Source organism: Ranitomeya variabilis, chromosome 1 (assembly GCF_051348905.1).
Source record: "Ranitomeya variabilis isolate aRanVar5 chromosome 1, aRanVar5.hap1, whole genome shotgun sequence".
Classification (NCBI taxonomy): domain Eukaryota; kingdom Metazoa; phylum Chordata; class Amphibia; order Anura; family Dendrobatidae; genus Ranitomeya; species Ranitomeya variabilis.
The window spans coordinates 692,164,810-692,189,232 of record NC_135232.1 but is presented as its reverse complement, the minus strand read 5'-3'; the positions used below and the strand labels follow the sequence as shown (position 1 = coordinate 692,189,232).

The 24,423-nt window shown below is 40.0% G+C and overlaps 1 protein-coding gene across 4 annotated transcripts in view; it reads left to right on the top strand.

Annotated features, from left to right (window-relative positions):
• CEP170B (centrosomal protein 170B) overlaps positions 1-22,340 on the top strand; it is a 97,912-nt gene extending 75,572 nt beyond the window's left edge. For 2 of the 4 annotated variants that reach the window (XM_077266356.1, XM_077266339.1), the window contains exons 15-20: positions 918-956; positions 2,148-2,288; positions 10,519-10,607; positions 10,704-10,797; positions 11,824-11,875; positions 13,495-22,340. In XM_077266356.1, coding sequence (XP_077122471.1) covers positions 918-956; positions 2,148-2,288; positions 10,519-10,607; positions 10,704-10,797; positions 11,824-11,875; positions 13,495-13,730 — 651 coding nt within the window. In that variant the 3' untranslated portion in view covers positions 13,731-22,340. The remainder of the gene's footprint in view (positions 1-917; positions 957-2,147; positions 2,289-10,518; positions 10,608-10,703; positions 10,798-11,823; positions 11,876-13,494) is intronic. The other 2 variants (XM_077266365.1, XM_077266348.1) reach the window with 1 other exon arrangement.
• The last annotated feature ends 2,083 nt before the right edge of the window (positions 22,341-24,423 follow it).

Sequence of the window (24,423 nt, the reverse complement as noted above, 5' to 3'; positions counted from 1 at the left end):
CATGAAGTTAGCGTTCAGTTGCCTGAACCTCTTTGGTCGGTATTGTTTTTCTGCTCTTCATGGCAGTACCTGTCTTTTAGAGAAAACGGGAATGCTTAGCTGTTCCGAGCATTCCTGTGAATAGGAGAGTTTGGAGAGGTATATGGCTGCTGAACGATAGGTGGGCCGTCAGGATGAATGTTGGTTGAATCGGTCAATTTTGGTAGAAAGGGCAATCTATATAGTATATATATATATAAAATATACTGTGGTGTCCCAAGTTTTGGATTTCAACATGTCTGATCACTTACTCTGAAGGGACATAAACCACCACCAGTCCTGTTTGGCAGGGTTTTACTCTACTTCTCTATTAAAAACTTGGCCAACCATTCCTGTTGGTCAGGGGGCCTGGAGGAATAGCTGTTGGCCGAACAAATGTTTTCCTGACAGCTATTTAACATATATGGCCGGTGCAAGTCTGGTTCAGTAGAACAGGGTAGGATTGAAGTATTGCGGCTATATTGTAGACCTTAGAGTGGGCACTGGAATACAATCGGCCATACTGCACATATAATGTATGTATATACCAAGTAGCATTGCTTGGAGATTTAGCTCATCAAGCCTCCAGTGACGTGGCAGTGACTCTCCTATATACTTGTGACTCTCCTACATACTTAAACAAGTCTTGGACAGTAACTTTCATTTCCCAGGTCACAATGCAATGTCTATAGTCGACCCTGACAGAGGATCCATATATAGGACAGAGGGACATTTTAATCCCCATTTAGAAGTCATGGCCCGCATCAATAATCAGCAATGGTATAACCTTGTGAAAAAAAACCAGCATACTTTGATTTGAATGAACAATTGACCATTTTCATTGACTTTCATTTATTTTTACATCTATGATTTTATCTTTTTTTTTTTTCTTATCACAGATTCTTAAAAGAACCTCACAAAGGCCATACCCATCACAGGTGCATGACTGTTTTTTTTTTTTTTTTTTTAAATTTCCTTTGTTTCTAGATTTATTTTTACCATTGTTATGAATTAGGCTTAAAAAAATATAGATATACAAATGCATGTTTGCATTTCTAGTTGGAAAGGGCATCTAAGCTAATGTACAAAAATGTTACTGTCAGCATGACGTCGGCAGTCACATCCTGTCGACAGAGCAGCTCGGAAGAAGACGAGCTGCTCTGTTGATGTGTAGCAGCAAAATCACTGGTGACATCTCTGAGCCGGCACTTAGTGGAACAGGCAGTTAGTTGCCTCCATTAGCAACTACCTGCCTGTTAGTTTTTAGGCCCATAGTTAAAAAAAAATAAAAAAATAAAATGGTCATGGACAACCCGTTTAGTTTGCGCCTTTTTAAAGTCTGTATTATATGTGCTCGCCTGTTTGTTTGTTTTGTTTTTTGTTTGTCATTGTGAATGAGTTTTTGTTTTCCAGATATTCTCTACTGATTCATCATTTGCTGCTTTTCGAAAAGTCACAAAATGTGCCACCAATATTGTGTAACTTTTTGCACTACAGCCGAAAAAAAAAAAAAGTTAAAATCACAAATAAAGATGTTGCACAAAGTTAAAAATTGTCTTTATGTACAGTGTGCACCATTTTTAATTAATGCAAAAAAACAAACAAACGATTAACACGACAAAAGAAAAAGTAAAGTGACAAAAAAAAAAAAAATGCAAATGATTTTGGGATAGATATATATACACTGCATATGTATATGTATATGTATATGTGTATACATATATATATATGTGTGTGTGTGTGTGTGTGTGTGTGTGTGTGTGTGCGTGTGCGTGCGTGCGTGCGTGCGCGCGCGCGCGCGCACACACACACACACACACACATATATATTATATATTCCACTGACTCATTCTGCACATTCAAGGTGGGGAGTGGGGTCGTGAGGGGGTGCTTATGTACCATGTTGTAAGAACCATCCAAATCATTAAAATATTTTGTACAATATTATAAGAAATTCTATATATTTTGGCCCACAATGAGGATGGCGCCTGTATAAGAATCCAAAGACGAGATTCAGGGCTTCGAAGTATATAAATTCATATTCTAAGGATTTAGATTGGAGGACAATGCTCCATTACATTTATACATCCTACGTTGTACGGTTCTTCATATTTTTCCCTATTTTCCAGTTGGTTCATCATATACCGGAGGCAAGCCTAAATTATCAGAAAGTTCCACCAGGCTCCATTGGATTGAAAGACTTTGACCAAAATATGAACGATAATCGCGATGATGATCCGATAAAGAGAAGGGCTAGAAATCGAGAGGAGGTAAGTATTCTGCATATGTGTACTTTTATTAGTAAAAAAAAAAATGGAAATTGTAAAGTGCAAGTAACAAAATAATATACAGTGTGTGTGTGTATATATATACAGTGGGGCAAAAAAGTATTTAGTCAGTCAGCAATAGTGCAAGTTCCACCACTTAAAAAGATGAGAGGCGTCTGTAATTTACATCATAGGTAGACCTCAACTATGGGAGACAAACTGAGAAAAAAAAATCCAGAAAATCACATTGTCTGTTTTTTTATCATTTTATTTGCATATTATGGTGGAAAATAAGTATTTGGTCAGAAACAAACAATCAAGATTTCTGGCTCTCACAGACCTGTAACTTCTTCTTTAAGAGTCTCCTCTTTCCTCCACTCATTACCTGTAGTAATGGCACCTGTTTAAACTTGTTATCAGTATAAAAAGACACCTGTGCACACCCTCAAACAGTCTGACTCCAAACTCCACTATGGTGAAGACCAAAGAGCTGTCAAAGGACACCAGAAACAAAATTGTAGCCCTGCACCAGGCTGGGAAGACTGAATCTGCAATAGCCAACCAGCTTGGAGTGAAGAAATCAACAGTGGGAGCAATAATTAGAAAATGGAAGACATTCAAGACCACTGATAATTTCCCTCGATCTGGGGCTCCACGCAAAATCCCACCCCGTGGGGTCAGAATGATCACAAGAACGGTGAGCAAAAATCCCAGAACCACGCGGGGGGACCTAGTGAATGAATTGCAGAGAGCTGGGACCAATGTAACAAAGGCTACCATAAGTAACACACTACGCCACCATGGACTCAGATCCTGCAGTGCCAGACGTGTCTCACTGCTTAAGCCAGTACATGTCCGGGCCCGTCTGAAGTTTGCTAGAGAGCATTTGGATGATCCAGAGGAGTTTTGGGAGAATGTCCTATGGTCTGATGAAACCAAACTGGAACTGTTTGGTAGAAACACAACTTGTCGTGTTTGGAGGAAAAAGAATACTGAGTTGCATCCATCAAACACCATACCTACTGTAAAGCATGGTGGTGGAAACATCATGCTTTGGGGCTGTTTCTCTGCAAAGGGGCCAGGACGACTGATCCGGGTACATGAAAGAATGAATGGGGCCATGTATCGTGAGATTTTGAGTGCAAACCTCCTTCCATCAGCAAGGGCATTGAAGATGAAACATTGCTGGGTCTTTCAACATGACAATGATCCAAAGCACACCGCCAGGGCAACGAAGGAGTGGCTTCGTAAGAAGCATTTTAAGGTCCTGGAGTGGCCTAGCCAGTCTCCAGATCTCAACCCTATAGAAAACCTTTGGAGGGAGTTGAAAGTCCGTGTTGCCAAGCGAAAAGCCAAAAACATCACTGCTCTAGAGGAGATCTGCATGGAGGAATGGGCCAACATACCAACAACAGTGTGTGGCAACCTTGTGAAGTCTTACAGAAAACGTTTGACCTCTGTCATTGCCAACAAAGGATATATTACAAAGTATTGAGATGAAATTTTGTTTCTGACCAAATACTTATTTTCCACCATAATATGCAAATAAAATGATAAAAAAACAGACAATGTGATTTTCTGGATTTTTTTTTCTCAGTTTGTCTCCCATAGTTGAGGTCTACCTATGATGTAAATTACAGACGCCTCTCATCTTTTTAAGTGGTGGAACTTGCACTATTGCTGACTGACTAAATACTTTTTTGCCCCACTGTATATATATATATATATATATATATATATATACACTCAGCGGCCACTTTATTAGGTACACCTGTCCAACTTCTTGTTAACACTTAATTTCTAATCAGCCAATCACATGGCGGCAACTCAGTGCATTTAGGCATGTAGACATGGTCAAGACAATCTCCTGCAGTTCAAACCGAGCATCAGTATGGGGAAGAAAGGTGATTTGAGTGCCTTTGAACGTGGCATGGTTGTTGGTGCCAGAAGGGCTGGTCTGAGTATTTCAGAAACTGCTGATCTACTGGGATTTTCACGCACAACCATCTCTAGGGTTTACAGAGAATGGTCCGAAAAAGAAAAAAAATCCAGTGAGCGGCAGTTCTTTGGGCGGAAATGCCTTGTTGATGCCAGAGGTCAGAGGAGAATGGGCAGACTGGTTCGAGCTGATAGAAAGGCAACAGTGACTCAAATCGCCACCCGTTACAACCAAGGTAGGCCTAAGAGCATCTCTGAACGCACAGTGCGTCGAACTTTGAGGCAGATGGGCTACAGCAGCAGAAGACCACACCGGGTATCACTCCTTTCAGCTAAGAACAGGAAACTGAGGCTACAATTTGTACAAGCTCATCGAAATTGGACAGTAGAAGATTGGAAAAACGTTGCTTGGTCTGATGAGTCTCGATTTCTGCTGCGACATTCGGATGGTAGGGTCAGAATTTGGCGTAAACAACATGAAAGCATGGATCCATCCTGCCTTGTATGGAGCATCTTTGGGATGTGCAGCCGACAAATCTGCGGCAACTGTGTGATGCCATCATGTCAATATGGACCAAAATCTCTGAGGAATGCTTCCAGCACCTTGTTGAATCTATGCCACGAAGAATTGAGGCAGTTCTGAAGGCAAAAGGGGGTCCAACCCGTTACTAGCATGGTGTACCTAATAAAGTGGCCGGTGAGTGTGTGTATATATATATATATATATATATATATATATATATATATATATATATATATATATATGTATAAAAGTTTGGACACACCTTTTCATTTAAGGATTTTTCTGTATTTTCATGACTCTGAAAACTGTACATTCACACTGAAGGCATCAAAGCTATGAATTAACACATGTGGAATTATATACTTAATTTCAGTTGTTTCACACTTTTTTTTGTTATGTCTTATATTTTACAAGGTTCTTCAAAGTAGCCACCTTTTTGCTTTGATGACTGCTTTGCACACTCTTGGCATTCTCTTGATGAGCTTCTAGAGGTAGTCACTGGGAATGTTCTTGAAGGAGTTCCCAGAGATGCTTAGCACTTGTTGGCCCTTTTGCCTTCACTCTGCGGTCCAGCTCACCCCAAACCATCTCTATTGGGTTCAGGTCTGGTGACTGTGGAAGCCAGGTCATCTTGCGTAGCACCCCATCACTCTCCTTCTTTGTCAAATAGCCCTTACACAGCCTGGAGGTGTGTTTGGGGTCATTGTCCTGTTGAAAAATAAATGATGGTCCAACTAAACGCAAACCGGATGGAGTAGCATGGCGCTGCAAGATGCTGTGGTAGCCATGCTGGTCCAGTATGCCTTCAATTTTGAATAAACCCCCAACAGTGTCACCAGAAAAGCACCCCCACACCATCACACCTCCTCCTCCATGCTTCACGGTGGGAATCAGGCATGTAGAGTCCATCCGTTCACCTTTTCTGCGTCGCTCAAAGACACGGTGGTTGGAACCAAAGATCTCAAATTTGGACTTATCAGACCAAAGCACAGATTTCCACTGGTCTAATGTCCATTCCTTGTGTTCTTTAGCACAAACAAGTCTCTTCTGCTTGTTGCCTGTCCTTAGCAGTGGTTTCCTAGCAGCTATTTTACCATGAAGGCCTGCTGCACAAAGTCTCCTCTTAACAGTTGTTGTAGAGATGTGTCTGCTGCTAGAACTCTGTGTGCCATTGACCTGGTCTTTAATCTGAGCTACTGTTAACCTGCAATTTCTGAGGCTGGTGACTGGTAAACTTATCCTCAGAAGCAGAGGTGACTCTTGGTCTTCCTTTCCTGGGGCAGTCCTCATGTGAGCCAGTTTCTTTGTAGCGCTTGATTGTTTTTGCCACTGCACTTGGGGAAACTTTCAAAGTTTTCCCAATTTTTTGGACTGACTGACCTTCATTTCTTAACCCCTTCATGACCTTGGGATTTTCCATTTTTCCGTGTTCGTTTTTCGCTCCCCTCCTTCCCAGAGCCATAACTTTTTTATTTTTCCGTCAATTTGGCCATGTGAGGGCTTATTTTTTGCGGGACGAGTTGTACTTTTGAACGACATCATTGGTTTTTCCATGTCGTGTACTAGAAAACGGGAAAAAAATTCCAAGTGCGGTGAAATTGCAAAAAAAGTGCAGTCCCACACTTGTTTTTTGTTTGGCTTTTTGCTAGGTTCACTAAATGCTAAAACTGACCTGCCATTATGATTCTCCAGGTCAGTACCAGTTCATAGACACCTAACATGACTAGGTTATTTTTTATCTAAGTGGTGAAAAAAAATTCCAAACTTTGCTAAAAAAAAAAAATTGCGCCATTTTCCGATACTCGTAGCGTCTCTATTTTTCATGATCTCGGGTCGGTTGAGGGCTTATTTTTTGCGTGCCGAGCTGGCGTTTTTAATTATTCCATTTTGGTGCAGATACGTTCTTTTGATCACCCGTTATTGCATTTTAATGTAATGTCGCGACGACCCAAAAATCGTAATTCTGGCGTTTCTAATTTTTTTTCTCACTACGCCGTTTAGCGATCAGGTTAATGCTTTTTTTTATTGATAGATCGGGCAATTCTGAACGTGGCAATACTAAATATGTGTAGGTTTGATTTTTTTTTTATTGATTTATTTTGATTGGGGCGAAAGGGGGGTGATTTAAACTTTTATATTTTTTTTATTTTTTTCACATTGTTTTTTAACTTTTTTTTTTCACTTTTGCCATGCTTCAATAGCCTCCATAGGAGGCTAGAAGCTGGCACAACGCAATTGGCTCTGCTACATAGCAGCGATCTGATGTTCGCTGCTATGTAGCAGAAATGCAGGTGTGCTGTGAGCGCCGACCACAGGGTGGCGCTCACAGCTATCCGGGATCAGTAACCATAGAGGTCTCAAGGACCTCTATGGTTACCATTCAGAAGCATCGCCGACCTCCGATCATGTGACGGGGGTCGGCGATGCGCTCATTTCCGGACGACATTTAACTAGTTAATAAGCGCGGGCAGATCGCGATTCTGCCCGCGCCTATTGCGGGCACATGTCAGCTGTTCAAAACAGCTGACATGTCCCGGCTTTGATGCGGGCTCACCGCCGGACTATCAGCTGTGTATCCACCAGACTTCTGCACAACACAACTGATGGTCCCAACCTCATTTATAAGGCAAGAAATCCCACTTATTAAAGCTGACAGGGCACACCTGTGAAGTGAAAACCATTCCCGGTGACTACCTCTTGAAGCTCATCAAGAGAATGCCAAGAGTGTGCAAAGCAGTCATCAAAGCAAAAGGTGGCTACTAGGGTTGAGCGAAACGGATCGTTCATTTTCAAAATTCGCCGACTTTTGGCAAAGTCGGGTTTCGTGAAACCCGACCCGACTCCAGCGTGGGATCGGCCATGTGGTCGGCGATGTTGGCGCCAAAGTCGCGTTTTGTATGACGCCTTCCCCCCCATTTTTTCAGCCAATTAAGGAGTGTGGGCAGCGTGATGACATATGTTCCGGCCTGGTTTCTGCGGAGAGAGAGAGAGGTGAGTCCTGAACACGACTTTACAGTAGAATCGGCCGATTTCACGCGATCCGACTTTCGAGAAGGTCGGGTTTCACAAAACCCAACTCGATCCTAAAAAAGCAAAAGTCGCTCAACCCTAGTGGCTACTTTGAAGAACCTAGAATATAAGACATATTTTCAGTTGTTTCACACTTTTTTGTTAAGTATATAATTCCACATGTGTTAATTCATAGTTTTGATGCCTTCAGTGTGAATGTACAATTTTCATAGTCATGAAAATACAGAAAAATCTTTAAATGAGAAGGTGTGTCCAAACTTTTGGTCTGTACTGTATGTATATATATATATATATATATATATATATATATATATATATATATATATATATATATATATATATATATATATATATATATATATATATATATATATGTGTATATATAATATACTATATATACTTTACTTTTTTCTTCAACAGGTTTGGAAACCCCCTATTATCTATGTGCAATGATCCATTCTACATAGCCTGTTGTGGAGCGGATCACTGCACACCAACAAAGGGGGAATCCAAATCAAGGGAGAGGCTATAAACACCATGTTACAAGACTTGAACCCTGCTTAATCTAATGGCTTAAGCAAAGTTTTAAAAGTCAAAAAAATGTTTTTATGTAACGTATGGACCGACATTACAGAGAAGTCAATATATAGTGTTTACATGCATTGGCAAGGCTTTTAACCCTTTCCAAACGACTGACCGCCTCTGACAATATTATTTTTCTGCTTCGGTCCGAGGCCTGAAGATATCCGACTTGTTTTTTGTTTAGCCAGCAGATAGTGCAGGTTGTAGTCATGTTTTTTTTTTCTGTTTCTCATCAGGCAATGTGTTTATAAAAATCATAAAATATGCAAATTGTCTCTTCAGAGAGGAAGAGGACTAGGACTCCAGTGCCACCTACTGGAAGCAGCAATCCTAACAGTCAGTATCGACTCTAAAGGGAACCTGTCAGCAGGATTGCGCACAGTAACCTACACACAGTGTCAGGTCGGTGCTGTTATACTGATTACAGTGATACCTTGGGTGATGTGTAGGTGTCATGGCTGGCACCGCCTTGTTTAGTATGTATATTTAATTTCATTACGTAAACTAGGGGGCAGGTCAGTGAGGGATCAGTGACCTGTCAGCAGTCTGCATTTTGAATATCTAATCAGAGCACCACATGAAGACCCCCCACAGGCCGCCCCGGAACGCGAGCATATCATTAACTCAAAACTGAAAATAAAGATTATACAACAACCACAAGACAGATTTCATCACCAGGTATCACTGTAATCAGTATAACGGCACCGACCTGACATTGTCTGTAGGTTACTGTGCACAATCCTGCTGACAGGTTCCCTTTTATGAGCCTTGCAATATGACTTAGGATAAAAAACAACTTTGAATCTAAATTTGCAGACACTGTGTTTCGGGGTGTTGCCCCTCGTCAGTACAAACACAGAGTCTGGAAATTGAGATTCTTCTTTGGCCTTTATCCTAAGTCATATGGCAAAGCTCTTAAAGAGTCTATATTGACTGTTAGGATCGCTGCTTCCAATAGGTGGCGCTAGAGTTCTAGTCCTCTTTCTCTACGAAGAAACAATTTGCATATTTAATTTCCGAGAGGAGCATGCATGACTTATAAATCTCCTCACTCTGACATGCCAGGCATGGCTTGTCATTCTCCACAAGGGAGACGTTACCCTTTAGACCCCAGAAAAATCATTAAAAAAATGGATTTGAAAAGGGTCAATGTCAACTTGTAAGATTACTATTTCCAGTAGGTGATGCTAGAGACAAGTTCTTTTTCCAATACGTGGCATGAGACCCCCATTCTCTTTCTCCAATAGACGGCACTGGAGACCCCCTTTCTTTTTTCTTCAGTAGATCACTATAGAAACCCCTATTCTTTCTCCAGTAGGTGGCAGTGGAGGACTCCCTGTTCTTTCAGCAATAGGTGGCACTTGAGAAGATCTGTCTTTCTCCAATAAGTGGTGCCAGAGACCCCCTGTCTTTCTCCAGTAGGTGGTGCTAGAGACCACCTGTTGTTTGTTCTATGGGCGGTACTGGAGACTCTGTTCTCTTTCTCCAATAGGCGGCGACCCCTTGTCTTTTTCCAATAGGTGGCACTAGAGATCCTTTTCTCTTTCTCCAATAGGCAGCACAGGAAATTCTTGCTTTCTTTCTCCAATAGGTGGCACTAGACACCCTGTTTTCTCTTTCTTTGAGGAGGATAATTGCAAGAAATATAACTGAGATGACCCTTCTCAATAAAAGCCTACAGCCCCTTTTAAGAGAATTCAGTGCCCCAATTGTGCCAGTTGTCATACGTTTTACCACCTACAACTGCCAGCAACAAAGATCCAAAAACAAATTTGTGAACAGTCCTGGAAACTGGAGCACAAAAATGTTGGGGTTTAGGCAAGCCTCACCAACAAACTGACCATTCTTCCTCACTTTTAGGGATGTACCAGGCGTTCTCAGGTTGGGGCCTACATGTTCCAGTATTGCCTGGAAAAAAAAATAACAGTATTTTACCTCCCATAACAGAGACCACAGTATTAAATAGACGGATTGGCTAAGAACCCCTTTCGAAAAATGTCTATGGTCATTTAGTGTCTGTCTTCATAGACCAGTTCCTCCTCTTCCTTCTTCCTACCATTATGTGCATTGAATATTTGAAGATGACATCTTTAGATATTTGATATCTGTATTTTTTTGTAATCATCTGAAATGTTCTCATGAAATTCTTATTTGCTGCAGGTCATATTCGACAACCTCATGTTGAATCCTGTATCACAACTGTCGCACACAATATGCTCCAATACTGAAGTACTCACTGAAAAAATGAAGTAGGTTTTATTTTGTATTTTTTTTTTTCCATTACCATGCAGTATATACAGGGCATATTTGGGAGAAAAAATGCATTATTATTTTTTTTATTTTAGAGTTTTATTTTTGAATAAAGAGAAAAGTTGGGAAGAAATAGAGGCAAAAATCCACTCTGAAAATGAAGTGCCAATACTTAAAACATCTAACAAGGTAAGTTTCCCACTATTATAAGTGATGGTATATTGCTAGGGTATAACATCACTCCTTGGCAGGTGGGGATCACACTGCCGGGACCTCCACCATCATCAACATGCCGACTACAAGAAGATGTTGCCACAAGTAATTCTGTTCCAACATCTCTTCCTCTCCATCTTCCATATTTTCAGCTGCCATTAGAAATTTTAGGGCCCCATTCAGTATAAAAAAGGGAATCTGTCAGCAGTTTTTGCTATGTAATCTGAGAGTAACATGATGTAGGGGCCGAGAGCCTGATTCCAGAAATGGTACTTTAGTGGAGAGATCATGATAGCTGGGCTGCGTGTGCTGAAATTAAGGAACAAAATGAAGGTTTTTATTATGCCAACACGTTTTGGTGCCGGACTAGTGCCTTTTTCATGATGGAAAACCTTTAACTAGCAAAAGGCGCCAAAATGTGTTGGTGTAATAAAAATCTTCATTTTGTACCATCGAGGATTCTTCATTACCACAAACGCAGCCCACGTACCATGTTTTTCGCTACTAAAGTGAATGAATTGCTATCTGGAACAATTTTTTCTCCTGCCACGGGGCCGCATACACAGATTCCACTGAGGCCAGTGATTGGGGTGTACGGGCCATGACATCTGCAGCCAAGTAAATGGCTTACCATTGGGGAGCAGTGGGGATGTCATACTGGAACGGAGGGGGAGTAAATATTCTTTCCTTGTTTTATCGGTACTGCTGACTCTGTGTTGCATTTTCGATATCTCATACAATCCCTTTAAGGGAAGTATTGTGCAGCAAGTAAAGCATACATCCCAATGTCTTCTGCCGCACCCAGGAGATTTGCCAACTCTTCCAAGAGTCCGGGAGGTCTCCTCTTTTTGTTTTGTTTTTTTTTCTTGGTGCCTCCCGTAGAGTTGGCAAGTATGAAACAGGCTTTAGATCAGGATGAGTCCATTTTAAGAGTCGAGAAATTATTTTTAATTCTCCCAGTTTGTCTTTTGCTCAACTTATTTTATATCTTTTGTCCTTAAGGAAATCAGTTCTATTCTGAAAGTCCTGCGGAGAGTTCAGAAACAACTGGAAGGTACGTGTCATCTCTTACTGTCTGAATGCTAATCACTTCTTCTTGGAATCAATGATGGGGTTAACATTCTTTGTGTTTATTTATACAAAAAGAATTAGGATTTTTGTAGTTCCCCTAGAGCGGGTGTTGTCACAAATGAGAAGCAATGTCTCATTACATGGCGTGTCCACCAGCTGCAGGTCTCCCCGCTTCTATGTGAATAAAAGGGCTTCCTTGCTCACCACTGTCGGTGGAGAATATGCTTTATTTATTTCTATGGGAGTTCGGAAAATTGTCAAGTGTTGCCCTGTGGATATGCCATAAATTGCTGAGAAGAGACAATCTCTTTAAATGTCTTTCCAGTACTACTGAAATTTTTTTTTACAATGAAGAAAAGAGGTGTCACTCACCAGTGACGTGACCGGTAGTGTTATCACATCATGGGTGTTAGAGACACAAACTTAGGTAACAGTTGTTTCGCATGCTTTCATGCTTCTTCCGGCTCCTACTATTGCCAGAGGAAGCATGAATGCATGCGAAACAGCTGTTACCTAAGTTTGTGTCTCTGTAATACAATAGCAAGAAAAGTCCAGCTCACCGTTGTCTATTTTCACTGCAGTCCAGATCACAGACAAAAGAGAAGATAAATAAATCCAGCTCAATGGGCATGCGGTCTTCTTTTATTTAATAAGCAAGTAAAAAAATGGATGACATACAATAAAATCTTCAAGCTAGTAACATCTACGCCTTTCAGGTGCTCATGGCCTCCTTCGTCACCTTTGACTAAGGGTGTTTTATACTTGTTTATCACATAAAATAAGATTGCACATAGGTCAAGCTGGATTTATCGGTCTTTGTAATACCCAAGACTGAATAAACCTTACGGTCAGTGATGAGTGCCGCCTCTTTTCTTTATTGGAATGTACTACAAGTATCTATCGTCTACGAATCTGAGCATCACCGCTACTGACTTTGCAATCTGAACATTGACTGTTTTCCCCATAGATTAATGACTGAAAAAAATCCTTGTCAATCCAAACATGTGGTGTGAGCTACTGCCGAAAGGTTGTAGAGCAGGAAGAAGGGAGCAGATTTTTAGATTAGTTGTGTGAGAGAATATTTAGTATAATGTGTTTGAGGTTTTTTTTTAATTTTATTTTTTTTTTACAAATTTGGGTGTAAGTCTAGTGGGCAACCCCCTCGTGGGAAAGGTTGCCAGTCATTGAGCAACTCCACCCACAGGACTCCTAGACCAACTTTGAAAAGAAATGTATGAACTTCTGCGCTATGCTTTTATTTTTATAAGTCACTAGTACAATTATCCGGTTTTGGTAACCAGCTTTTAACAAACAGATATTTTTATATATGTATAAAAATAAATATTTATAGCCCCAAATGACATGTATTGGGCTGATCGGGCTTCTCTGTAAGGTTTCCTTTTAATCGGAAAAAGAGTATTCCGCGCTACTCTATTATTACTATCCGTAGTGATGGAAACACTGATGTAGTGGCCGAACACAGGGGTGAACAGAAACTACGGTAACTTTTATCAGTATTTATTCCTTTTGTTGGTAGGCCACTATTACATGCATGTGGTTATTATAATGTCTTAATGATGTTTTTTTTTTCTCATCCCATAGTAATAAATGCAATTATCGACCCGGCCGGACACATTGAGGTCATCCCTACTAACAAGAAAGCCTCTCCTGTCATTAAGACTTTGACAACTCAAGCTAGGACTCATAACTCTGTTTCAAAAACAGAATCACATCAACCAGTGCGCATAAGAAACTACATTCATAAGTCCAGCTCGGGCTCTTCGAGATCACCTGAATCCAGCTTTGGTAGAGATGAGGAAGATGCCTATATTGTTTGATTTATTTTTTTTTTTAAATTCAAATATTTATTTCCTTTTTTTTAATTTTTGTTCTTGAGTTTTCTTAATATAAATATCCCTTAATGTTAACTACGTTTATGTGGCTTCTGGTACGATATCCTTAAGTACATGTGCTTGTCTGCAGGACTTGCTGTTCTCACAAATGCACAAAAGTCTGTGTTTTGCGAATGAATGTTGAGTTTACTCTTACAACTCGCACTGTTTACCAGCTCATGCTCCACACAGAAGCGAATTTACTTGAATAATTTTTTTTTCAATATAGAGTTTGACTTTGCTTAAAGAAAAAAAAAAAGTGCCATAAAATCAAGACCTGCATAGTGTAAATTTTCTAATTCTTGGGTCTGACACCTATATTATTCTCGTATGTAGATTGCACTTAATTACAGAATTGTTTTCCTAGTTTTGTTCTCTGTGATTTAAAAACAATGTTATCGATGGGTCATACTAGTACTAAGAAACTCAAGAGACCTGCCTTTTGCCAAAACGCATTCCCATAAAACATATATGGTAGATTACCTTTTTTGTAATGTTTGAGACCCAACATTTTGTTGAAGGATATATTTCACGTTTTTCTGTTTCTTCCAGTGGCTATTAGATACATTTTTAGACCTTTCAATTAGTGGTACTTCTACGCAAGGTCTGTCATTCACCCTTTCAAGACCTGCTAGGCTGAAAGCTTAAGACTTAGTCTTTCCATAATTCGAACACCATAATTGTAAATTGTTTAGACAGTACTAAACATTTTTTTTCTTTCTTTCTTGTTCATAAAACCACTGGAATAACATATTCCGTAAATATTCGATCATAAGCTGGCCTTACATATTGGGTTAGCCTCCAAAGGGTGGGTTTACACCACCCAACTTATGGCATTAAACAACCACCGATCAGCTACTGGTAATAGATAGTTCTGTGTGCATAGAAAATCATTGTTCCTGCAGCACGTGTTCTTTTTACACAGAACAATGTGCTGATGAGAATGATCTTTTTAGCAAGGCAAAAGGTCATTTTATCTGAAGAACGACCATTTTGCTCATTTAGCGGCTGATTGTCCGCCTGTTTACACTGCCAGATTATTAGGAAAGGAACACTCGTTCCCAATAATCATGCAGTGTAAATGTACCTTAACGCTCCTCCTACAGGTGATGATAGGGGAAAGAAGGATTGGATATGTTGAACCTCAATGCTCAGTCTTTTTGTTCCCTAGGTAAGGTGTTTGACCATGACTTAAACCTCCATACTCTTTTGATAGCTGTCAGTCAAACCATCGCTCAGGTAGCAACTTTCTCATATACAAAAGCGCTCCCCTTAGAGAACAAAAGGATTGTGAAATGCTTGGATATAAGGTTGGTTCACATTGCGTTAGTGCAGTCCATTCAACGTATGTGTTAAACGGACTGCGTTAACGCAAGTGCCGAAACAGATCGCGTTGTACGATCGCGTTAGCGCAGGTGCTCTATCTTCGCTAGCGGTGACGGACCCCGAAACACTGCAGACCACGTCCGAGGGTCCGTCACAGAATGACGGCACATCGCTAACGCATGCCGATTATGGCATGCGTTGGCGATGCGCCCGATAATAGGGGTTAATGGCACCGTTAACGGACTGCGTTACACCGTGTTATGCCACAGAGTAACGCAGTCCATCAAACGGACTGCCATAATGCAGTGTGACCCCAGCCTTAGACAGTAAGCCAAATCTGTCAATGTCATTGTTTTCAGCGGGCGTTAGTATAATATGTATGTGGGCCTTTACTTCACTGTCCCAATTAAAAACTCAAATATGCTCAACCAAACAGAGGGAGCATGTGTATGAACAAGGAGGTCAGGAGAGATAGCTGTTGGCAGAATGGTCATTTATTTGGATGACTGCTATCTGATGTATGGCCAGCTTAGGAACTGATAAAGAACAGTTATCACTTTATCCGTTGTCTAGCACAGTATAAGAATTGTTAAGATTCCTACAATTAAGGATACCAATTTTAAAGGCTTTAAAGAATATTCCCATGCCTCAACAAGGGGACCTATATTTGTCTTGGGAACTGGGCCTAATGCGTGCAGCTGTCGGTGGTGAGGTGGTCAAATTCCCAATCATTTGTATGAGTTTTCAACCCACCGATGGGGCCAAAGATGGGAATACCTCTAACTGACTTTGATGTTTTGAAAACTACTATATTTGAAAGGGGTATTGAAAATTGTCATCTAAAAATGATAATTTTTTCATTTTTATTTTTATTTCTTTTTTAAACTTCCATCATTATTTTAGTATCTTAAAGAAACCCCCTTCCTTGATATTTGCTAAATAAGTATCTCCAGCTATGTTAGAACTGACCAGTCTATGCATTACATGGTCCACTATTTTCTTGTATGGTGTAAGCAAGGGAGAAAATATGGAAATATATGGCTGAACGAAAATTGGTCGAGAACCATTGATCACTATGAGGTTCTATGAGTCGGTGTCACGGGTGACTGACTTTAGAGAAAGGTTTGTCTTCATGACACAACGCTTTTTGAGTGTAAAAGATCCCTTTTGTCAGATTATATAGTTAATTTTGTAAGATTTTGGAACCCAATGTAGGTTCTTTGTAACTTTTAAAATCATTTAGTAAAGATATAATATTTTTCTAACCTATTAAGCAGGGTCATAGAGAGTTATGTCTTATCTCCTCCATGTTGGGAAACTAATGTTGAATTGCCCAACCATGAAAAATATTTTTGCCAACCTCATTATACAGAATTTAACTCTTTTTTTTTTTACTGATTTAACATATTTGCTGCTGTTTTAGGGGGTGGGTGAATCTCCTTCTGGGCCAACGAATTGTAACATTTATGGGTTTGCAAATGTAATTTAATTTTTTGTTGCTGATTGCACAAATCTTTGATTTTTCTTGGGTTTCTTTATGTATATTTTGTATTTATTTTGCACATAGCTGTATAATTAAATCTTTAATTTAAGAGTTAAAATCAAGATCTAATATTAATGCTTAACTTTTTTTTTTCTTTTTACAAAATAAATATAATTTAATGGTTCAGACAGCAAATATTTCACAGTATAAATATTTGCTTTCAGTTGCAGGTTGCGAGAATTATCATCGTATGTAACAAGAAATCCTGTAAACCACAGCAAAGTTTGCTTCATACAGATGTGTAGTTGTAGGGGATGTAGCAGTCACACCCATGTCCTGGTATCTAAAGGGGCATTGGAGCCTCGGAGCTTCGTTATGCCTGTGCTTCATTTGCCTTTGCTTTCTTCATTTGAATTAGGCTGGAAAATACATGAGCTGATTGGATTCCATGATGTACGACCCATTGAATACAAAATACGTTGTACCACTCAGTAGGCACTTGACGAACTCAAAATGTATATATTTTCTAAATTGCAGTGTCAGGTTGGTTATGTTTCATCTTTTTCAATCCTTTTGCTAGGAATTGGTGAATACACATTAACTTAGACGTAAAGGGAATCTGTCATCAGATTTAACTCATCTAAACCATTTATATGGTCATGCAGGTCACAGAATGATGAACAAAAGTGATACCTTTATGTCTCATATCCAATGCGTTGTTGCAGGGAAATCCTCTTTTATCATCCTATGTAAATGACTCGTTCCGAACTATAGGCAGGACATTGGCCGGTAGATAGGTCTGCCTCCACCCATCATATTCATATTTCGCTCTCATGCAGAAATCTCCTCTCCTTGCATCAGGCTTCAAGTGCCCTCTGCACAGGTGCCGATGCAAGATTTCCTCAGCAGCAGCTGACGTCACAGGAACAGAGAAGGGATCATGAAGGCAGACTTATCTACCAGCCAATGGCCTTGCTGCCCGTAGTTCAGGACAAGTCATTTACATCGCAAGATAAAAGAGGATTTATATGCAACAACGCATCGGATGAAAGACCTAAAGGTATCACTTTGTTCATCATTTGATGACCTGTATGCCCATATAAATAGTTTAGATGGGTTAATTCTGATGAGTGATTTCCTTTTAAATGGGCAGATAAATCAGTGGGAAAAAAACTATAAATTGTAAAGTATTAAAAAAATGTGAGATTCAGTACCAGGTACTTGAAGCAAAAGTGAAATAACTGTGTTCTGTGTATTTAACAAAAAATAAAATAAAAAGTAAACACTAGTGGCCATAGCATTCAATCAACCTTCATCTTTAAAGTTACATTGAAAAACTCCCACCACCTTATTGAGGGTCATGGATAACTTCTTTCATACCCATCTTCTTAAAATCCCTATCAAATGTGGATAATTGCTGTCAAACTTGAGATTTTGCGATTGGAACTTGGAACCGATTTGACTGATGTGCATTATGAATATGACTTGACATTGTTTTTCAATGTACCCATGACTGCGGGGAACACAGACCATGAGGGGCTCACCAATTATGCCCACTAAGCTAGCGATTGTGCTGAGCATCTCATACCTGTCACCACTTTCTCCAAGGCATGTTAATATCTGTAAAGACCTAGGTCAATTTGAGCCAACATCATGTAACTGCCGTGGTACAGGTCTAACTTATAACTTATCTTAATTTCCAATAGGAAAAAAAAAAAAAAAATGTAATTGGGAGGTTGGCAACGAAACCTAGCCAGATACATTAGATCGTTATTGACCAAACGTTCGTTTGGTAGACCGTTACTTATCTTGGCTCATTTGAGTGCTCATGTGTTTTCAATGGAGAGAATAGATAAAGTTGCTCTTCGACTCCTCTCTCCATGGCTTATATCTCCTTTAAAATAAAACTATCAACCATTGATATTCCAACAACCCCCCCGACCTTTCTTCCCCCTGACACTTGTCGGAGAAAAGTCGAGAGGCCTCCATATACATCAAATGGTTGACTGGTCTTGCTGAAATTGGAGCATTCAGCCAGCTTTCATCTAATATGTATGTAGGTCTTAAATTTTAGGGCATTCACAAGATGTAAACTGAAAAGTGGCAGAATGCCCTTGGGCTGAGTCCACCTGTCCACTATCGCGGCCAATAACAGTTTAGGCTTGTCTTCAATATTTTTTTTGTTGTTAAAGCCTTAACTATTTTTCCTCTGTAGTCATGCAATGCTCTGCCCAAAATAAAGAATTTTCTAAACTGGTATTTGTCAAAGTATTGTGGTCAATAACTTTTTTGATAAATTTTAAAACTTTCTTTCTTTGGATCTAAAACCAGTCACAGTATTCAAGATGTTTGAGTATTTTTTTATTCAAGTGCCATACTTGTATTTTATATCTTTTTCATCCTTATATTGGTTTTGTCCTATCTTTTATTTGGTCAGGTTAAAGGGTTTTTGAAATGATTAGAAAAATATGGCTGATTTCTACTAGAAAGACAGTGCATATGGCAATTACAGCTTGGCTCTATTTAACATTGGGCAGGGCTGCAATACCAAAATGTAAACTGCAGACAAGTTTGGCACTGTTTTGGTGCAAAAAAAGAAGCCACCTTTTTTTTTTTTTTCCCCATCTTGAACAACAACATTTAATATTTTATTAATGCTGGATTCAGAAGGGCAAATTTCACGATCCGTAAAGGGACAGCAATGCCAGGACTGAGGGAGGGTTTCTTAACCTGGACCCGCTGTCTGATAGACACATATTGTGGTCAGTGCGGGCATATTACTGTCTGTATACAGACTCACCAGTGTGAACCTGGGTAAAAGTATAATTATTTTCTTGATGGAAGCTTAAAAATTCAAGACAATACCATAGAATTTCTATAAAGCACACATGTAATGGTCCGATTGTGTTTATCATAATGTTTAGTGTGAGATATACTGTATATAGCGTATGTTAACTGACAAGTGTGTGATTAAATATTCCAAATTCCCCTTCCTTTAATATCTGTAGAACCATGGTTGAGTTGCGCATCTCCGACTAACTCGAAAGTGTAATTACTGTGCATTGTGTTTATTCAGTGGAACTTAGCCAAAGACAAAATCACAAGATTATATTTTAAGCTTCACTAGTTTCCAGCTATGAAACGGCAACAACGTCGTGTAATTTTCAGCTCTTAGGAAGCCAAGTTCTGTATTAACCGTGCAGCCTTCACCAACAGATCGACAGAAGCAAATATTGTATAAGCCTAAACCTGTGGAGTACTTTCCCAATTTGCACATTGCTAGTGACTTTGCTAAACCTTAGGCCGGTTTCACATGCCTGAGTTTGGGGCTGTTGAGTTTGGGTCAGGAGACCTGCGGCCATCTGGACATTGTGGTCTGTACTCACAATGTGAATGATGGAAGTGTTAAACTGGCCTTATGGTATAAATGACCACAGTATGATATCAGGACCTATATACCCTATGCTTTAACTAGGACATCAGAGGAGTGTGTTCATCCAGTGTGCATGGACTGTATGCTTCATTGAATTTGAGTGAGGAGTCCTGTGGCCGCTCTGGACATAAGTCATAGGTCTGTTCAGCTAGTGCCCATGGATTGTATACTTCCTAGCACTTTCCTCAGCTGGAAAATAGTACATGGTTGGGAACTATATGGAACTATATGCCTTATATCAACATAGAACTTCTTTTTTTTTGCCAATTTCACATAATTGGCTTTAGAGGCTCCTGTACAGACCCACTATAGTCTGCCACAATCAGGTCAGTTCACATGTCTGGCATCAGGAGTTTGAGTACAAACTGTAATTTGCAACACTAGTCGATTATAGATTTTGTAACTCATAATGCAGTTTATAAGGAACTGCAATGTAGGATTTCTCTATTTTTCTGTGGCTAGGACAAATTCAAAGAGTATCAGGCTTTGTTTTCTGAAAATGTTTTTTTTGCTTGTTCTCACCAACATACGAGCCCTTGAGAATCACAGATCCAGCTTAAGCTGACCAGTAGAACCTAGGAGATGTTTGATTTAGGCCAACTCTTAAAATCATCCCTTATGTCTAATGCACACAACTATAGACCCTATATGGAGACAAACATTGTGCCTATGGCTATAGACCGATTATCATTGGGGTGTTGACGTACGTTGCTCATAAGGCACTATATTCTTTCCTGAAAGTGATGCTTGTAGGACAATAGTCCACAGGAATATGGCATGCAATGGAGTGTGCCACCACTGTCCTATTCCTCTATACCTGTACAGTATGGACCTATAGAATTCTAGAAGATTTGTCTTGCACTAGGAGTCATTTCAAAAAATGACTTCTACCCATAGATGAGCAAAAATGATTTGCAAGACCATAGTCCGTCAACCACATTGGTACTCCATGGCAGCTGGACCAGGGCAGTGCGAACTATCGGCATTCTGGGTGTCTCTGGCGATTCCTAAACCCTGTGAAATCATGACACTGCGGCACAACACATTTCATGATGTTACATGAGGCCAAATGACTAGACCTTACGTGACATCACGATGTGAGCTGCTCCCAGAATTGCAGCATTTAAGTGCCTGCTGAGGAAGTCCGTGGTGCCCTGGTCCAGGTGCCACCGAGTACTGATGTGGATGCCGGACCAGAATCCTGTAAATTGTTTTGCTTATCTCTACTTCCTCTATATACAGCAGTTCAATGATGCATTTTAACGATAAGATATGATGTGCTAATCATCCTTTCACTGACTAATCTCATCTCATGTGGCTTCATTATGAAAGTTTTTCTTAGTCCTTTGTCCTGTCTGTACTCTGTACTTATGCATCTGAGATGCCTTAAGACAAGTCTTTCTGGTGTTGCTTTAATTTCCTCCTCTCATAACATTTTCTATTCTGATTCTTGCACTAATTCGAAAATGACTGTAATTTTTTTTTATTTTTATTCTCTATTTTGAACATTTTTTTTTTTGAGGGGGGTGATTGTATTACACGTTGGGGTTCATTCTCATCCTGGGTACTTGAATATCAGTTAGAGTAATGTATGAAAACCTAAAAAAAAGGAATGATTTGACTAATACTTTAAAAAAATAAAATAAAATTCTATAAGAATGTGGTATTTTTGTTATTGCACAACAGTGGAAATTTGACAATTCTTTACAAGTGTTTTATGTAAATGAATAAATGTTTATGTTCATAATGCATGAGAGACTATTCTGCTTATGCATTTCGGTACTCTGTATATTGCCTTTTAGAAAATCTAAAACCTGTTGTTCTAATGGTATTGTGTAAAATTTAGAGAAAAAAAGTGACATTTAAAAAATAAAAAAAAAATGTAGATGTGGCCCATGCTAAAAATATTGTGCCTCTATACACACTTCAGTTAAGGAGGGCTTGCGATGCTATGCATTGCAGCATCATCTGGTTGTATTGTCTTGCTGCTGTATTTAATTTCAGAAATTATTCACCTGGTCATTCCATTTGCTGCATGGTACACAGATGCAACCTGACAATAAATAAAATAAAAATAACAAAAAAAGAAAAATCTGTAAAACTTGAATTTCTTTTCTCTCAATTCACTGTAGCTAAACTTCAATATTTGACATTTAAAAATTGTCATGATTCAATCCTTTGTTCATTTTGATTGGTAATTTATTTGCACTTTGTATACATTATGTTCATATGTGGTAATGTTTGTTTTTGAGACAAAATAGATTACTATTTTATCTAATTTTCCATAAAATATGTAATAAATCATTCTTTTTCATGCAAAATAAATTGTATTTATTTACTTTGCCAATTGGTATGGAACTCAAAGAAGCCCCAAAACAAATAGCAGGGGTATATTTTATATATTCACATTGAATATGTCCAGTGCAAATTTTCTGCAGCGGAAAAATCCGCAACTGATTTACTACAGTTTTGAGGGCTCATTCCAAGGCCGGTGATTATCCTTGCATGCAAAAAAAATACAGTCTTTTATCGGTGTTCTTGATCAGAGTTTGTTCAATGTCAGGTTTTGTCCTGTCTGATTTGAGATTATATATATATATATATATATATATATATATATATATATATATATATATATATATATATATATATATATATATATATATATATATATTGTAATACACACACACAGTGGGTGCGGAAAGTATTCAGACCCCTTTAAATTTTTCACTCTTTCATTGCAGCAATTTGGTAAATTCAAAAAAGTTCATTTTTTTTTCACATTAATGTACACTCTGCACCCGACCTTGACTGAAAAAAAGAGAAATGTAGAAATTTTTGCAAATTTAATAAAGAAGAAAAAGTGAAATATCACATGGTCATAAGTACTCAGACTCTTTGCTCAGATACTCATATTTAAGTCACATGCTGTTAGGGTACTGTCACACTCTGCAACTTTCCAACGATCACGACCAGCGATACGACCTGGCCGTGATCGTTGGAAAGTCGTTGTGTGGTCGCTGGAGAGCTGTCACACAGACCGCTCTCCAGCGACCAACGATGCCGAAGGCCCCGGGTAACCAGGGTAAACATCGGGTTACTAAGCGCAGGGCCGCGCTTAGTAACCCGATGTTTACCCTGGTTACCATCGTAAAAGTAAAAAAAAACAAACAGTACATACTCACATTCCGGTGTCCGTCAGGTCCCTTGCCGTCTGCTTCCCGCTCTGACTGAGTGCCGCCGTAAAGTGAAAGCAGATCACAGCGGTGACGTCACCGCTGTGCTCTGCTCTTACTTTACGGCCGGCAGTCAGTCAGAGCGGGAAGCAGACTGCGAGGGACCTGACGGACACCGGAATGTGAGTATGAACTGTTTTTTGTTTTTTTACTTTTACGATGGTAACCAGGGTAAACATCGGGTTACTAAGCGCGGCCCTGCGCTTAGTAACCCGATGTTTACCCTGGTTACAAGCGAACGCATCGTTGGATCGGTGTCACACACACCGATCCAACAATGACAGCGGGAGATCCAGCGACGAAAGAAAGTTCCAAACGATCTGCTACGACGTACGATTCTCAGCAGGGTCCCTGATCGCTGCTGCGTGTCAGACACAGCGATATCGTATGGATATCGCTGGAACGTCACGGATCGTACCGTCGTAGCGACAAAAGTGCCACTGTGAGACAGTACCCTTAGGTGTCAGGATTCTCCCGCTGCATGGGATTGATCCCAAGCCTTATCTGCCTCTGCAGTCTCCCATTCAGGTTCGGCCACTGCGGCTGCTGCTGAGCATAGACATCGGTCCCAGCGTCTTGCTCAGGCTTGTGTACGCTTGGTAACTGCTGGCTCTCCAGCCAAGTCCTTAGTAACCAGTAATATTCAGGGACATTCCAGCACTCTGGAGTCCAGAGATCACAATACTGAGCATGTCCGTGACGTGGTGTCTTCTCATTGGTGGTCGGATGTCAGCTGCTCTGATGTGGCAGTGCCGGATTGGTCCACGAACAAGGTCCTGTCCGACCGGACATGTGCCTAGTGCATAAAATGTTCTCAGAGGCGCATGCCAGTGCACTAGTATCACTGTCTGCAAGTGTTGTGTGTCTGTCTAGCTTGGGCCTGTACACGTAGGCAGGCAGCTAGCATCAGTGGGGGCAATTAGCCATTGGCTTACCATCTGGTTCTTGCATGTGTGCGGTTAGCATAGCAGAGTTCCAGAGCAAGCACAACCCTAGTCAGGGTATTAAGCTCAGAGCATCTGTTCAATTTCTGTGTGCAAGTGACAACTCAGTTGCAGAGCTTCTCTTTTTTTCTGTGTGCGAGTGACAGCTCAGTTGCAGAGCAGCTCTTTCGCTTCTGTGTGCGAGTGACACAGCTCTGTTGCTGAGCATCTGCTTTGT